The sequence below is a fragment of the Chrysochloris asiatica genome, unplaced genomic scaffold (assembly GCF_000296735.1).
Source record: "Chrysochloris asiatica unplaced genomic scaffold, ChrAsi1.0 scaffold00008, whole genome shotgun sequence".
Lineage (NCBI taxonomy): Eukaryota > Metazoa > Chordata > Mammalia > Afrosoricida > Chrysochloridae > Chrysochloris > Chrysochloris asiatica.
The window spans coordinates 38565713-38583105 of NW_006408526.1; the positions used below are offsets into that span (position 1 = coordinate 38565713).

General features: G+C 46.6%; 1 protein-coding gene across 3 annotated transcripts in view; it reads left to right on the plus strand.

The window, feature by feature from the left end:
• Window positions 1-16991, plus strand: part of GRAMD1B (GRAM domain containing 1B) — a 130556-nt gene extending 113565 nt beyond the window's left edge. For all 3 annotated transcript variants that reach the window (XM_006833930.1, XM_006833931.1, XM_006833932.1), the window contains 10 exons: window positions 1346-1489; window positions 3502-3620; window positions 3885-4027; window positions 6546-6649; window positions 7243-7446; window positions 8564-8654; window positions 11928-11939; window positions 12322-12429; window positions 12782-12899; window positions 15844-16991. In XM_006833930.1, coding sequence (XP_006833993.1) covers window positions 1346-1489; window positions 3502-3620; window positions 3885-4027; window positions 6546-6649; window positions 7243-7446; window positions 8564-8654; window positions 11928-11939; window positions 12322-12429; window positions 12782-12899; window positions 15844-15933 — 1133 coding nt within the window. In that variant the 3' untranslated portion in view covers window positions 15934-16991. The remainder of the gene's footprint in view (window positions 1-1345; window positions 1490-3501; window positions 3621-3884; window positions 4028-6545; window positions 6650-7242; window positions 7447-8563; window positions 8655-11927; window positions 11940-12321; window positions 12430-12781; window positions 12900-15843) is intronic.
• Window positions 16992-17393: the final 402 nt, after the last annotated feature.

Consider the following 17393-nt stretch of genomic DNA (forward strand, 5'->3'; position numbering starts at 1 on the left):
TAGGACTTCACTCAGGACACTGCTACTTCTTATATTCCATGGCTAGAAGCCAGATTCTCACAGTGTTTATTATACTGGTTGATGGTTTGCTTCCATTGAATGGCAGTAAGTAATGACTAGTGTTCACATGTTCATCGGCTGACAGTCTCTCCTGTGAGTCACCTGTAGTGGTTTTATTACCTTCAGTTAGTTTCCCACCCCTCTCCAGGATTCAGGGCCAGTGAAAATGATTACATAACTTGGGTGCCACAGAACGGGCACTTTTCATAGAAACTAAGAGGTGATATTCTCCCACTGCGCTTGCACAGTGTCCCTCCTGTCAAGCATAGGCAGTGGTCCTGCTGCATTTTTCCCTTGGTCTTCTCAGTGTCCTAGGGGTACCAGGGATGCTAGTGTCCTGCATGATGCTCTATGTCACCCTGCACAGGGGCAGAACTAGGGACTGTGGAGCACTGAAGCCTGGGACAAACACTGGGACAGTGCACCTATACAGTCAGATAGACTCTCCTGAAGGAGATGAAAATGATTCAGAAAGTTAAAGGTTATCGAAATGATGAAGGACATCGGCTGCTTTATGGAATGAGAATGCACCTGTGCTCTTAAGACTACAACCCATCAGGTCTAGGAGCTTTTGTATTACAAATTAGTATTGTTGTTGTTGTTGTTATTATGTTCTGTGGAGTCGGTTCCGACTCATAGCGACCCTGAATAGGGTTTCCGAGGCTATAAATCTTTACAGGAGCAGAAAGCTTCATCTTTCTCCCACGGAACAGCTGGTAGTTTCGAACTGCTGACTTTGCGGTTCACAGCCCAATTCGTAACCACTACAAATTAGTCATTATCACTTGAAGATACCTATGCTATTTGTTGTCATTTAGGGTTAGCTTGGTGGTAGTAGTTGTGAGCCATTAAGTTAGTTCTGACTCATAGTGACCCTGTATAGGGTTTCTGAGGCTATAAATCTTTACAAGGGGCAGAAAGCCATATCTTTGTCTCACAGAACAGCCAGTGGATTTGAACTGCTGCCCACTACACTACCAGGACTCCTTAGGACTAGTTTAGACTCTTGAAAACTGATGCTCTGAGTTCAGGCAGACTCAGAAAATAGTAATTTATTTGAATTGTAGTCAATGATCAACTTAATTGGAAAGGTTTGAGAGTGTAAAAGACACAGTACGGCTCCTAACTCTTTATAAAGGGTCAGTAAACAGAGTGCTCCCCAAGAAGGAAAGTGTCGTGAGGAGCAGCAGCCATGAGCCCAGAGCCATAAGTGCTCTGGGGTGACCCCAGCCCACTTGCCCCTCTGCCTTCGCTGGCCTACGTCCTCATCCTCTCTTCCCTGCAGGAGAGGTCCAGGCCTTTTATGAGGACCTGAGCGGCCGTCAGTATGTGAATGAAGTTTTCAACTTCAGCGTGGACAAGCTCTATGACCTCCTCTTCACGGACTCACCTTTCCAGAGGGACTTCATGGAACAGCGGCGCTTCTCTGGTCCGTTCTGCTTGGAGTTGGCCCTCCTTCCCCTTCTTACTCGGCCCACCTCTCTTCACTTTCTCTCTCTATTTTGCCTCTCTCTTTCCCCTCCCTGCAAGCATCTTTCCTTTTTAGTCCCCTGCTGGGCATGAGGAAGCCTTTCTCTGACCTTACCTAGGACTGGGGTTTCCACAGAGCCCTGTTGGCATACTTTATCCACAAATGCAGCAGCTTTATTGCTTGGCTCTTAGACTCAAGCACTCACCAGTGAACAAGTCCTGTCCAGTTCTTGTACTTAAAGAGACCTCTAGCTGGTGTAGAAGAGCACTACTTACTAGTTCTTGTTAGTTAGGTGACTCCTGAGGCATGGTGCCCCAATGCACAATGGACTGAAATGCTACCTGGTCTTGGCCATCCCCATGATCAATTGTGGATTGGACCAACTGTGATCCATAAGGTTTTCTTTCTTTTTTATAAAGCTTTTATTGTGAATTGAGAGATAGTTCACATGGGAGAACATCGGTTTTGCACTCATCCTATTGGATCTCATTTCATTGCAGTGGCTCCATGGGGTTTTCAATGCCTGGCTTTTGGAAGTAGATCACAGACCTGTCTTTTTAGTTCATCTTAGTTTAGAGGCTCTGATGAAACCTTTTCAGCATCACAGCACCACACTAGCCTCTACTGTCAGATGAGGGCCCACCAGGTGCATTGCTGGGGAATAGAGAACCTGGGTTTTCTATGAGAATTCTGCCACTGAATCACTAATGTCTCCTTACTTACTTGTTGTTGTTGTTGTTGAGTGCCGTCGAGTCGGTTTCAACCCATAGCGACCCTGTACAGGGTTTCCGAGGGTGTAAATCTTTACGGGAGTAGAAAGCCTCATCTTTCTCCCACGAAGCGGCTGGTAGTTTCAAACCGCTGACCTTAAGGTTCGCAGCCCGATTCGTAACCACTACGCTACCAGAGCTCCTTCTCCTTACTTACTACTTGCTGTTAAATGTCGTCAAGTTGCTTCCGACTCACAGTGACCACCCTGTATAGGGTTTCTGAGGCTGTAATCTTTGCTAGAGCAGAAAGCCTCATCTTTCTCCCATGGATCAGCTGGTGGGCTCGAACCTCCAACCTTGTGCTTAAAAGTCCAGTCCTTATCCTACAGAGCCACAACACTCCCTTACTTACTAGTTGTTATTGTTGCTAAGTGCCATCGAGTCGGTTCTGATCCATAGCAACCCTGTATAGGGTTTCCGATGAGTGGCTGGTAAGTTTGAACCGTTGACCTTGCAGTTGAAATTGACCTTGCGGTCCATTGCATTACCCTGTAGAGTCACACCAGGACTCCTACTTACTAGTAGTATTCCCTATATGCCAGCTTTGTCACATCTGATTTCGTTTTCAAAGCTGCCCTACGTGATGGGTAGGATGATCACCATAAAACCAATGAGGGCACTGAAACTTAAAGCAACTGTTCTTACTTGTTCCAGGTCTTACAGCTTGGAAGGGGCTGAGCTGGGATCCAAAGCTAGGATTCATGCTCCTGTCTCACCCCATGCCCCTCTTTAGGGATTGTGGCTGTGGTCCCAACAGAGAAAACATTTGAGCACCAACATGCCCCTCTGCCTAGAGGAGAGTTCATGCTGAGGGCATGGCGAGGTCGTGTCTTAGAGGAGAGAACTTGTTCCCAAGGGATCCCAGGCCCTCATCACAGTAACTCCAGTGTTGGCCAGAGCCCCGTAGGTGGCCTGGAGACCTCCTGCCCCAACCCTAAGACAATCGGCATTCTGGAGCCTATGTAGAATTTTGACAATGCTACAATGAGCCTCTTTCTGCTTTGACTCCCCCTCCTCCCACCCTACTCCCCTACCCTTTTTTTGAAACTTTGAGCAGATGAAACCACTCCTCTGGCCCTTGACTTCCTCTTGGGGGCTAGTCAACAGAACAGCCAAGAGAAGGTTACTTGGAGGGGAGATTCAGATTAGGGAGGGTTGCTTCTTTCTCACCCTCATTCCAGGGCTCCCCTCTACATCCAGGTATCATTTTCCACCCATGGAAAAAGGAGGAGAATGGAAACCAGAGCCGAGTGATTCTTTACACCATCACCCTTACCAACCCGCTGGCTCCCAAAACAGCCACTGTCAGGGAGACGCAGGTGAGTCCCAGGTAGAGGCAAGCAAGAGGGGACTGCTAATTCCTGTACTTTTTTGTGAAAGAGTCCAGGGAGAGGCTAGGCAGAAGGCTCTGGAAGCAGGGATGGTTTGGTGCTGAAGCAATGACACGCTGCCATTGCCAATGGTTCTGGAGTCTTCCACTCAGAAGTTGTGCGGTGGGGTGTTTTAAGGGTAGAAGAGGTTAGAGAGGTGTTTTTTCATATTTTCCTTCTCTTCAGTTTGTCGGTACTTTTTCCTCCCCACAGACCATGTATAAGGCAAGCCAAGAAAGTGAGTGTTATGTGATTGATGCTGAAGTCCTCACCCATGACGTGCCGTACCATGACTACTTCTACACTATCAACCGCTACACGCTCACCCGTGTAGCTCGGAACAAGAGTCGGCTCAGGTACGACATCTGAAAAACCCGAGTGGGTACAGAGGATGTTCTGGGTGTGGGGGTCTTTGCAATGGAGAACATTCCTTTGCTCTTGGGGAGAAGAATGAAAGTTATTTTTCCAGCTGACTCATTCTTTATTCTACCTTCTGTCTGAGCCTCTGAGGCACCCCCACCTCCCTGTCATAATGTAGTACAGAATCTTCCCTGTTTTCTTCTGTCCATTTCTGTAGGAAGTTTCTGTAACTACTGTCTGTGGTTTATAAAATGCTTTGTAGGTACTTCACCTACATTAACTGGAATCTTTCCAGGGAACAAGTGAGGTGGATTTTATTCTCATTTTTCAGATAAGAAAACCAAAGCTCATGCAAGTTAAATAACTCAGCTCAAAAGTATGCTCCTAGTAAGCCCAGGACTTACCAAAGTATACTTGTGCCCTGCCCAGCATGCCATGTTGTCCTGCACTTTGCTGTTTGTGTCTCCTGTTAAACTTCAAGCTCACGAGGGGAGTGGGCAGGAGTCACTTCACTCACCACTGTGTTCCCAGCCCCCCAGCACAGTGCCCACACAGTGTAAAATCCACAGAGTGCTGATGGAATGTGTAATCATAAATGGTAGAGTCGGTCCAACACTATGAAGTGCTTTCCAAGGAAGGAAGAAATTTAGGCCCTGATCTTAAAACGTACTTACCTAATTGAAAAGTCAAAAACATCTGAAAAAAATCAGATTGCGTGCCTGTAGCATAGGCTAAAGTCTTTGGTTTGTAAGGAGAAGTAGATTTAGGTTGTTCAAATCAAATGGGAGTTCAGTGAAAGACTATGGAGAGAGCTCTTATGAGTCATGGAGAGCTGACTGCCCACACCTCAAAAAGGGCCTGTGTCCTTCTCATCTTGGTCTTCAACCTTCAGTTTTCTGTGCTGCTCTCTGCTCCCCTACTTCTCCCTCTCCTTTGCCTGCTTTTCCTCCCCCCATTGCTTTCTCTCCCTCTTCTTCCCAACCCTCAGATTACCTCCTACTTTTCCTCCACCACTCTCCAGGTTTCTCAATTCCTGATTTCTAAGAGAGTCTTCCAATTTCTTGTTTTTTTGTCTGGGCCACATCTAGGTAGCTGGTTGACCACAGACAGACACTTGCAGATAGGTCCCCTCCCTGAGCCTGAGAGGTAATTGTTGAGTGGGGAAGGGAGGTGTCGCTGAATATCATGGTCCATGGGTGGAAGATGGGGTGATGGTAGGGCAAGCAGCCTGAATATAGGGAGCTTCATTTACAAGTGAGATGCAAATGAATCTAAGAAGGAGGTAAAAAAAGGACCTGCTGTGTAGGAGAGGAAGTTGCTGAGACTGTGATGGATGTGGGCTGTAGAGTGACCAATGATTGGGAGAGCGAATACTTGGAAAAGAATTAGAGCTGGCAAAGTTTGGGCCTTAGTGGAGAGGTAGGAGCCAGGGTAGACAGCAAATGATGCTCTTCCATGTGACAGTGATGAAGTCCTAGAGTCTGTTATTATTGTTAAATGCCGTCAAGTCAATTCTGACTCACAGCGACCCTATATAGGGTTTTCATGGAGCGGTTGGTAGACTTGAACTGCCAACCTTGTGGTTAACAACAGTCCAGTGCTGATCGTACCGCACTACATCAGACTCAGTTCCTCTGAAGAAGGAGAGAGAAACATTGCCAAAAGGGTGGGTCATGTTGCTCCCCTTTCAGACCCAACTGACAGACTTCAGGCTGGATGGATGGCTGGCGGGCTGCTTGGACCACCTGGACCCCTGCTGGATGGAGGCAGTGTAATATCAGGAGAAGGACTTTGTCTTGGGATCAGAAGCCCTTGCTTTTAGTCTTTGCTCTGCTGAAATACTCTAAACCCGTTTTCTAACCTATAAAATGGGAATCAACCCACTAGCTCCTCCGACCTGAGTGGGTAAGCCAGGGTGAGACGGTAGCATTATGGATGTGAAAGGACTTTTTACCCTGTGTTATGCATGGATTGAATTGTTTCCCTGCAAATTAAGTGTCAAATTAGCTGGGAAATGATTCTCAGTGGCTTGGCAGTTATGTCATGGTGTGGTGGAGTTTAAGGGGGGAATGTAACATCCTTAACCAGATCACACCTTTAATCCAAATTAAGGGGTTTCCCTGGCCTGCATCCCCTTTTATACAAGATTAAAGGAGAGAGAACCGAGCAGGGAGAGGGACCTACTGCCTCCAAGCAGAAACAGCCAGGAGTGGAGCATGTCCTTTAGGCCCAGGGTACCTATGCTGGGAAACTCCTAGACCCAGGGGAAGACTGATGACAAGGACCTTCACCCAGAACCAGCTGTTGCTCTGAATTCGAACTTCCAGCTTCCTAAACTATGAGAGGATAAGTTTGTGTTCGTTAAAACCATCCACTTGCGGTATTTCTGTTATAGCGCCGTTAAACAACAGACACATAGGAAGGCGTTTTGTCCCTAAACCCAAATTTCCTGTTTCTTGGTAGAAGAGAGTCTTCCCAGGAAATGGCTGATCTTGTTTCTGACTTGTTCCTCAGGGTCTCTACAGAGCTTCGATATCGAAAACAGCCCTGGGGGCTAGTGAAATCTTTTATTGAGAAGAACTTCTGGAGTGGGCTAGAGGACTACTTCCGGCATTTAGGTATGCCCTACAATCATCACTGCTGATAGGACTGGAGAACACTGTAGAGCTGTCCCCATTCAGGGGAATGGGAGACCTAGAGAGAAGACATTGAATTGGCTTCATGGGATTTAGCCTGCCCCAGAAATGAATACAAAATTTAGGGTACATGTAAACATGTACAATTTCCTAGAGAATATATATGTAGCTTTTATGAAACTCCTTTGGGATCCATGATCCCTTCCCCTCAAAAAACAAACTGACATTAAGAGCCACAGATCTAGTGATAACAGTGTTGATAACAGTATCATAGGGAGATTCTGCAAATAGCTTGTGAATGCATCTATTAGCAAGTGTGTGATGTTGGGAACATGTGACTCTACACAATTTTGAACAACCCAGAGAGGAGGCTGAACTGGGTCCCAGAGAGGTTTCCTGAGGCTCAAGAACATCCTTGAGGGCCTCTGCCCTCCCTGCCAGTTTTCCAGATCCATGTCTGGGGAAATGATTTCCTTAGAGAACTTGGTGAAAGCAGAGAGCTTTTCCTCTGAAGGCCAACCAGTTGGGCTGCGGGTAAGCGAAGATGGCCTCTGACATGACCTTGATTCCAACAGAGAGTGAGCTGACCAAAACAGAGAATACCTACTTGGCTGAGATGCACAGACAGTCTCCCAAGGAGAAGGCCAATAAGCCCCCAACGGTTCGGAGGAGGAAGCGTCCCCATGGGCACCTGCGGGTACCTCACTTAGAAGAGGTGATGAGCCCCGTCACCACCCCCACTGATGAAGAAGTGGGCCACAGGATCAAACATGTGGCAGGTGTGTGCCAGGTGGGGATTTGATTAGGGCTCTGGCCTGGAACTTCATACCTGTACTAAAGTACATGTATGCACAGTCATTTTGCACCTTGAGTATGGTTTAAATATAATTTGCACATGACTCAGTGACTGTGAGCCACCCCCTACTCCGATGCTCAATCAGCTTTTCATTACCCGTTAAGTTCTCTAGCCCTTGCTATGTATTCTGTGTATACAGAGCTTTGGATTCATGCCTCCATGTTGCCAGTGCTCCATGGCTACCTGCGTTAGGCTCAGGTTCACACGCTCCAGGTTCTTGCGACGTGCACCAGGGAGAGGCTGAGCCCAGGCTCCAGAGGAGACTACCTCCTAACACAAAGATCAGGAGATGCACAGGAGCTCCACCTCACCTGGTCCCACGAGCCCACCAGGCAGTAGACTCCCTGACTATCTCTTTCCCTTCCCACCCAGTCATTCACAGCCTCCTGCCGTGTATGAGATGTAAACCATGTTCCAGTTTAGTCATGACTTTGCTCATTGTGGGGGCTGTAGGGACCTTAAAGATGAAGGGATGCAATGTTTTTCAAACTGGGCTCTGCACATCCCTGGGGGCTCTTTGGAGCTGGATGGGGACAAGGAAGAGAAGTGTGTCAGTTCTGTGTCCTTTTCCCCAACTTCAATCCAAGCACTGCCATGTTAGGTGTTTTCTATATGCATTTGAATAAAGGATTCACTCCAGCCCCCTTTTCATACACAAGAGAAAACGGACTCTCAGTGGAGTTAGGAGATTTGCCCAGTATCACATAGCTGGTTATGGGCTTTCTGGTCCTAGTCCAGTGCTGTTGCCCCTTGCATAACTGCAGATCACTGTGCCGTGCATCCATTTGTCCTAGCTACATAGGTTTGTTGCTTTTCTCATTTGTCCAGTAACTCTTAAATGTTCACCTTGCCTGGCTCAGCCTTGTCCTTCCTCAAAATCCTTCTGATTTTGGAGGGTTGAGTTTGTCTATCATACTGTTTTAGTAACAATATCAGGGGCATGTCTTGGTCATTTGCTGACATCTGTGTGACCAGCATAATGTCAGTAGTTGGTGGATTTGTAGACCACAATGGTGATGGTGTCTTTGTTCTCCCCACAGGTTCCACACAGACACGGCACATCCCTGAGGACACCTCCAATGGTTTTCACCTGCAGAGTGTGTCCAAGCTGCTGCTGGTTATCAGTTGTGTGTAAGGGACACCAGACTCTCCTCCTACCCTGCCCACCACCTCCCTTCTCATGCCTGGGGCCCAGCCCTCATCACTTGGGGTGGATGGAGCACCTGACTTATTGACATCTGTTCTCTAGTCTCTCTCGGCCTCCTTGCCTCCTCTTCTCTGCTTTATTCAGCAAACACTGTATGTGAAGCCTTCAGGCTTCAGAAGAAACTGCTGCAGGATCCATTAGTCTCTCAGGAGTTCAGTTTCAAGTGGGTGAGACAGGAAATTCAGAATGATGGCACAGTGGGATGCATTCTAGAATGGAAATGCTACAGAGCGCGTTAGGAATTTGCACAGTCATTTACAAGAGCTATCCTGTGTGTGCGCAGTGCATTCCCAGAACCCACAGGGTGTCAGGGTGGCGAGACAAAGCCAATGACTGCAGTGCAGGACCAAGTTTCTAATAATTGCCATAGCATTACAAAACAGCAGGTTCAACAATTGTCACACAAGGGTGCTTCTAGGCTAGGAAGAAAGGCGCAGTCCAAAGTAAAAAAGGTGTAAGCTGAGAGCACATATGTCTCCACTCTATGACTGTGGCCATAAGTCCAGGTCACAGCCTGCTTGGGACATTTCTACATCATTTTCAGCTGACTACAGACAGCTCTTCCCTTTGGGCCAACTTGCTGTGATCACAACCACCGGGGCCACTGCCTAACATCCTGACGCGCTTCTGCAAATGGAGGCTTCCTCAAGTTCACTCAAAAAACCAGCTGTCACCAAAGCATTCTGAGAGAAGCAGAGGCTTGGGGCACAGCCTTACCCTCAGGAAACACCAAAATGAATGACATGATTGGATTTACATTAAAAACAGAATTACTGTAGCAGTAATTGGTAATTGGAGGCTGGAGGTCTGTTGGAACGGGCAGCAGTTATCTAGGTGAGAGTCCCTGGGTGAAATGAATGATTCATGCACTTACTGTTAACCAGCTGGATGGAGGCCTGAGTCTGCCCAGAGCTATCTTGGAAGAAAGGCCCAGTGGAGCACAGTTCTACTCTGACACTCATGGGGCTCCGTGACTCGGAGTTGACTTGACAGACTGGTTGGTTTTAGAGGAGAATAGCTATCAGGCTGAGATGAGAAAGTAGAGCTGAGATGTTTTAGAAGGTAAAGATATGTTAATCCCACATCTGGTTGTATAGCTAAGGAAGGTGAACATGGAGTCCTAATGTGGCACTGTGTGTTAATGCGCTGAACTGCAAAGTCGGTTTGAACCATCAGTTCGGCGGTTCACCAGCCACTCTTTGGAAACCCTATACAGGGTCGCTATGAGTCGGAACTGACTCGACCGTACTTAACAACAACAAAATGATTGTGTGATGAACAGAAACCTGAGAGCTAGCGAAATGTAGTAAGAAAAGATTAAACATGAGTACTTTCTAACCATCGTCTAAGAACAACTGTCAAAGGAAAAGACACGTCAGTTCCAGATACACTGTGTTTGAGTCACTATGTTATCCAGGTGGAGGTGACAAATAGACCTCGAGAAATTCACACCTGGCGCTTAGGAGAGAAGTTTAGGCTGAAGCTTACTGCGGGCACTTTAGGATAAGCACAGGACTGCTAACCAAAAGGTCGGCAGTTCCAACCCACCAGCCACTCCTCAGAAACCCTGTACAGGGTCGCTGTGAGTTGGAATGGACTCGATGGCATCTGACAGCAACTATAACAGCAAGCATTTAAAAGAATTATTGGTAGCAATAAAGCTCTGCATATGAATGAGATGATGCAAGCAGAAGGCAGAGTGTGAATAGAAAACACAACAGAGCCCAGACAGTGATCTGCTGATGCCTGTAGGGGCACGGATAGTAGCCCCCTTACCACCATGGGCTGCCCAGCTGGTGACCCCAGCCTTCCACTGCTTTTCCTTCCTCAGACCTCTGTGTTCCTTCACCACACAACACACACGGTGTCCCTCAACCTTGGTATCACAGGCAGGATGACACACAACATCAGCCCAAACACAGGTGCTAAGATCGTGTGCAGCACGAGTTTATACAATTAAAGACAGTACCACTGAAATTCAGTACAGACTTGAAAATAGTCTCATAGAGAACTTGAAGACCCCCAAGAACAAAACCCGGGGGGTTTTGGCTGTCAATTTAAGGAACTTTGCTTTATCATAATGCCAGATACATAAATAAGGCAAATTGTGTTACACGCACACACAGTTTGAAGGGTCTAAGTTATGGAACACGCTTTCTTGGCTGCTTTATTCCCCATGCTTGTTGCTTTCTCTTTTCCAGTGTGTATCTGTCCTCCTCCTTTCACAATGATAACTACCCCTTGTAGAGGGCCTGCTGTGTGCATCCTTGACCAGGCACATTCTTTTTAACCATGTAACAGCTCTAGTAGGTAGCTGAGGAAACTGAGACTTAGAGACGTTAAGAAGCTTGACCAAAAGCTAAGAAACTTAATGATAAGCCAGGGTTTGTATCCAGTTCTCTGTGACACTGGAACCTCTCCTTACCTTGGGTCCTCATGTCGCCATTCCATCAATTTCCATTATAAAGTGATCTTTGAACCGAGCTCTGGTAGCATAGTGGTTATGAGACAGGCTGCTAACCTCAAGGTCAGCAGTTCAAAACTACCAGCAGTTCTGTGGGAGAAATATGAGGTTTTCTACTCTCATAAAGATTTACAGCCTTGGAAACCCTATAAATGGTTGCTAGGAGTCAGAACCAACTCCATGGCACACCACCACCACCACTGATGCCAAGAGAAGGAGAGAGTGTCCCAGACACTTAGTGAGTCTCCCTTCCACACTGGGTTTTCCAGTCCCTGAATAATCCTGCATCTCCCAGACTCTGGAGGTAGCAGCTTCTCCTTTACACCCTGCATGACAACAGGTGGTGGTAATGTGCCTTGGTGTCTGTTCATAACAACGGAAGGCACAGGCTAATGCGACTTTGCAGTTTTAGGGAAGCTCTGTTAGCATCAAGGTCTGAGCTATGGGTCCCTTTGGGATTTCTCCCTGAATCTTTCTCTCTTGCATCCAGAAGTTGGGCTGGTAAGAGGGATTTTCTCCAGCTTTGGGACCCATGTAGCTTTAAGAAGTTGTTTATAGGTGTGTTTTCTTGCTCCTCCCTAGCCAGCTCTCCTTATTCATTGTATCTTGGCCTGTAGTGTCTCTTTCTCCTATATGCTCCCTTTCTTTCTCAGATTTACTCCTTCCGCACATTCCTACTCTCCTCTGTTTTAACCTCTGCCTCCTCCCCGTTTTTCTTCCTTGCTCCCACTAGGATCTGTTTCAGGTACTGGCTCTATAATTACTTCTTTTGCCCCCCTCATCTCTTTTCCTCTCCATCTTACCTCTTTTTCCCCTGGTTCCCAGATTCTGGGTGACTTCTGTGTGTGTCTCCTCTCCAGCTTCTTCCCCCACCTTCACACCCTCTCCACGACTCCACAGCTGTGTCCTGGCCCCTCCAGATTAGAGTGCCTCCCTCTCTCTCTCTTCCTCCCCGTTCTTCCCTCATGTGACCTCCCTCTGTATCCCTCACCCATTGCAATGCTTCTGATGACCCAACAGTCAGGAACCGCAGCTTCTCGGGTGGGTCAGAGCTGGCTCTTCAAGGGAGGAGGCTCTTCCAGGTTGCAGCTCACTGGTGTTGATTTGTTCCTTTGTGTCCTTCCTAGTCTGGTGCTGCTGGTCGTCCTTAACATGATGCTGTTTTACAAGCTCTGGATGTTGGAATACACCACCCAGACCCTCACTGCCTGGCAGGGTCTGAGGCTACAGGAAAGGTAACCCTGGCTTCTTCCCCTTGCCACCACCTTAGCCTCCTCAGTGCTGTGCCCTGACTCCTGCCCCATCCCCCACCCCACCCCCCACCACCATTTCTTCCCAAAGCTGGAGAAAATTCCTCTTACCCCCCACCCCCCAACCACCACCACCACCACCACAAGCTGATCAGTCAGCTCTGGCAGTCTCTTATGTTTTCAGTTCACTTCTGATTTGGGGGCAGGAGAACCAAGGGCAGTGGGCACAGGGCACAGTGCTCTGATGTGACTCTCTGTCCTTTAGGGGTCTGGGAGCACAGGACAATTCGCTGAGCATAGCTCCAGCGGCTGGAGTGCCCCATCTTCTGCCCCACAGGTTACCCCAGTCCCAGACAGAGTGGGCCCAGCTCTTAGAGTCTCAGCAGAAGTACCACGATACTGAGCTCCACAAATGGAGGGAAATCATCAAGTCCTCAGTGATGTTGCTTGATCAGGTGAGCTGCCCCACCTTCTTTCCATGCCCTGTGATCTGAGAAGGATCACCACCCATACTACCCAGCAACCCTAATCCTTCCACTTATCCTTCTCCCAGACACCCATTGCTCTAACTCTAAAGGTATCAAATGAACTGTTGAAATACATAGCTGTATTCCCAAAATCGGAGCCCTGGTGTGGCATTGTGGATTAGTTAATGTGCTGGACTGCAAGGTCGGTTTGAACTGCAGTATCGGTGGTTCAAGCTCACTAGCCTCTCCTCAGGAACCCTATTCAGGGCCGCTATGAGTCAGAACCAACTCGATGGCACTTAACAACAATGATTCCTCAGATCAAAGCAATGAAATAACACTCTGGGTTTGCAATAAGAAAGCTCTAAGTTAGATGGAAGAAAGAAAGAATTCCCTCCCCCACTTTTTTGCTAATCCATGGCACTTTCAGCAGGCATCTAAAGAGACAGTCCCCTACCCCGTTTTACAGAGATTAGTCTTCCCGGAGGGCAGTGATGGTGGTATGCTGTGAAGTTGATCCTGACTCATAGCAACGCTGTACAGGGTTTCCTAGGCTGTAAATCTGTACAGGAGCAGAAAGCCTCTTCGTTCTCCCATGGAGCAGCTGGTAGATTCAAACTGCTGACCTTGTGGTTCACAGCCCAACTTGTAACCCCCTGTACTACCAGGGCATACCTTCTAATTCCTTTTGATCTCTGTCACCTCTTCTCTTCACAGCACACACACACATACAGACATACACACACACACACCCTCCAAAGGCACTATAGTGTGGTAATCTAGGAAAGCAAACAAGTGACTGCACAGTGTCTTCCAGTTATAACATCTTCTTTATAATGAAGCTGCTTTCACTCCTCTGGAAAACCAGATCCAGCTATTTAAGAACATCTAAGGCATAATCAATAGTTAGTTTTTTTTAATTGATGGCCAGGGAATCCCTCCTTCCCTAGAAGAATTTAACATTTTATATAAAGCACTATCATATGGTTGCTATGTAAGATCATTAGGAAGATGAGGAATAGATTTTGTCCTGTTACTTTAAGGTTTCTTTTCCTGAAGTGATGCCCTCCTGAGGACTTTCAGTCAGCCCGCCCTGAAATGGAATCTCAGCCTGCCACTTATTAGCTTTATGAACACGTGGTCAAACCAGAAAATCTGCCGCCGGCAAGTCTCTCTGACTCATAGTGACCCCATGGGAAAGAGTAATACTGTTCATAGGGTTTTCCAAACCTTTACACACCCAAACTGCTTCATCTTTCTTCTGTGGAGCAACTTGTGGGTTGGGTACAAACCACCAATCTTTCAGTTAACAGCCTGATGTGTAATCCACTCCATGAGCAAAGAATGTAATCTCAGAGAGCTTCATTTATTAACTAGGGATTGTTGCCTCATCAGAGTGCTGTCAGGGTTTAATGGTATATGGGAGGTGCTCACTGTTACTAAATTTTATTTCCTCTCTTTGTTTTGATCTCACTGCTAAAATGAGGAGAGGTAGTGTTAGTTAATACAGCCATCAGGGTCCATTTTAATATGTTTAGAGTATGTATTATGTTAGCTTTGGAGCCATATTTAAGTAGGACGTTGTTTTAGCCAGTATAGCGAGGAATTTAAATCCCCATCACATCAAGAAGAGTTGACAGGCTCGAAGCTGTATTCTGAGAAAGTAAAGACAGGTATTAGGGCAGTCAGCATAGTTTTCGGAGGCTCAGTAGGTAAGGAGAAGAGTTAAACTGACTGTAAAACTTCATAGGCCTAACTAAAGTAAATATTAAAGGGAACTGGATTTTTGAATCTTGAAAACACAGACTGTTTTAGGTTTGAAATATACAGCAATGAAATGGGCTACTTTAGAAGTCTAAAAATCCATCATTGAATGTGATTAAGGGATGACTATAGAAGATTTTGGATAAGAAACTTATGATTCAAATGAGGGCAGTTGGACTTGATGATACAAAGGTCTCTTCCAAGTCTAAAATTCTATTTCAGGGTTGTTGTTGTTAAGTGCTGTCGAGTTGGTTCCAACTCATAGTGACTCTATATAGGGTTTCCAAGGAGTGGCTGGTGAGTTGGAACCTCCATCCTTGCAGTTCAAACAGACCTTGTGGCTTATCCTAGAGCACCAGTTGAAGCCAGGCTGTCAGATTTATAGCATGGTAGATTCTACCCCACAAGCATTAAGATAGCTATTTTGTTTAATTCCCTTTTTAAAGGTAACTTTTAAGAACAACAGTAATAGACTCCTCATCCCTATTGAGCAAAGGAAGTAGAAGAGCCAGAGAGAAGAAAGTGGTAGATTCGGCAGAGACCACAGGTTCTCAAAATCCATAACCATTTACCTATGAAATAGTTAAAGAAAGAAAGAAAAAAGCAGTTTAGAGACAATATTAAAGTGTGTTGTGATATGATGACTATTTAGGATTCTATAACTGGAACCATCCCATTCAGATTTCACTCCTTGGTTCAGTAATACGGGTACCAACTTGGTTCAATGGTTAGTACCCCTGATTGTGTAAGAGAAGGATAAAACACTGTTCCAGTCCCAGCAACAAAGTAATTAAAGAGGGTTGCAGTCAAAAGCCATAGTGTGTGGTAATTGAGAAGCTAGGACAGAGAAATGTGATCTATGTGGCTCCTTCACAAGCTCAGAATAAATCTTTGAGAAGAGGTCTTGAATGCTTTGAGAGGGTCTTTGATTCATTAACACAGGCCCACAAGTGATTGAGACACAGGAAACCTTACCTCAGGGTTCCCTTTGAGAGATTGCCTGTCTCCTTTGTGCCTGAAGTATTGCCCCTGAGAACCATGGGAGCCCCACCCTCTATACCTCCCTGGCTTTGTCTGAGACAAATGTAGGTTTTATTTGTGCCGCTCTCTGGAGAAGCTTGCTGAGGTCACAAACCCATGGTTGGGGTGGGGTTTCTCTATCTTACAGATGAAAGACTCGCTCATCAATCTTCAGAATGGCATCAGGTCCCGGGACTACACATCAGACAGTGAAGAGAAGAGGAACCGCTATCATTGACAAGGCAGGAACTGGGGTGGCTGCAAGAGGCCTGTGCAATACATGTACATAGACCATATAAATATATATATAAATATATATATATACAGAATATAAATATATATATATATATTATATACAGATTTTAAAAAGAGAGAATGCCTATGTACCAGGGAGAAGGAGCGGGACCGTCTCCTATACTGGCCGGAGAGAATATTTACTTTTGGTGGAGGGACCGAGGAGGCAGGGACCACCTCTCAGCACCAACCTCCCCTGGTCCTCCTCTTCTCCGCCCCCTGCCCCTCCCCGCCCCTATCCTTTCCCTTGCTGTCCTTAGCTCTTAGAAGGGAAATGTTGTTGAGCCAAAGTTAAGCTTGTGAAGGCCCTGGGGTCATGAAAAGAAGTCTCAAGGGGGCATTGCTAAGGTGCTTCATTCCCTAATCCCATTTTGATTTTTCTCCAAAATAAAAGGTAATCATTTCTTTCCTACCCCTTGCTTCCCCAGGTGTTCTCTTGTGAACAAGGAAGCATCCGGGGGAGAAGGCGCCCAATCTAAACTCTACCACAGAAGGCCACTCACTTTCTATGGGCCATAAACTAAAGAGTCAGATGGACTGTAGGGAAGCTAGGAAGGCTGTACTTGTAGGCCTGGGATTTGTCTCCACAGGCTCCGCAGGACCTGTGTTTTGAAGGGTATTCTCTTTGGCCAGCCCCTGCATCTTCCTCTGAGTTGTGTAGGGTTTGGACCCAATAAGGGCTGGGAATGTCTTATTTCCCACCCCCTTTCTCTCTGGTCTTTGCCCAGGCTGGATCTGGGTGAAGTGTCACTTTTTAGTGCCTAAAGTCCTATTGTTTCTCTGTGCCCTAAGAGCACATTGTTTATTAGCAAGGGCAGAGCATTTTTGATCTTGTTAAACCTCTTTTGGTGGTTATAAGCAAGTCAGGCTCTTAATTCCTTCACTTTGAGCTGTAGCTTTGAATGCCAGGATGAGTCAGGGAGTCCTGGTCTCTCCAGATTTGAGAGAGAGACTGTTGGCCATGTGTGGGCTGTAGGGACCATTATAGAATGCTGTGTGAGCCATCTTAACAGCCAGTACCAATATCCCCAGGTCACCCGGTTGGTTGCCATCATCATTTACTCATGATGAGGTTGTTGTTGTTGTTGAAAAAGCAACTTTAGTCAAGGAAGACGATCTAAGCCACTGGAGAGAGTGGGTTTGGTAAAGGAATGTGTCTTCTGGGTAGGAAAAGGCCAGATGGAGTCCATCCCAGGGGGGCCATTCCAAATCCCCAGTTCTTAGAGTTGGGAGTGGAGTTTCTGAAATGCAGAGAGAACTTTTGTTTGGTCTCTGGAGCCAGTGAGATGGGAGATCTTTAAGAAGTAGAAGGACGTTGAATGAGGATACGGAATCATCCTGAACCTTCTTAGGGCCTTACCCAAACTCCAGTAGTCCTTCTGACACATCACCCTTTTAACACTC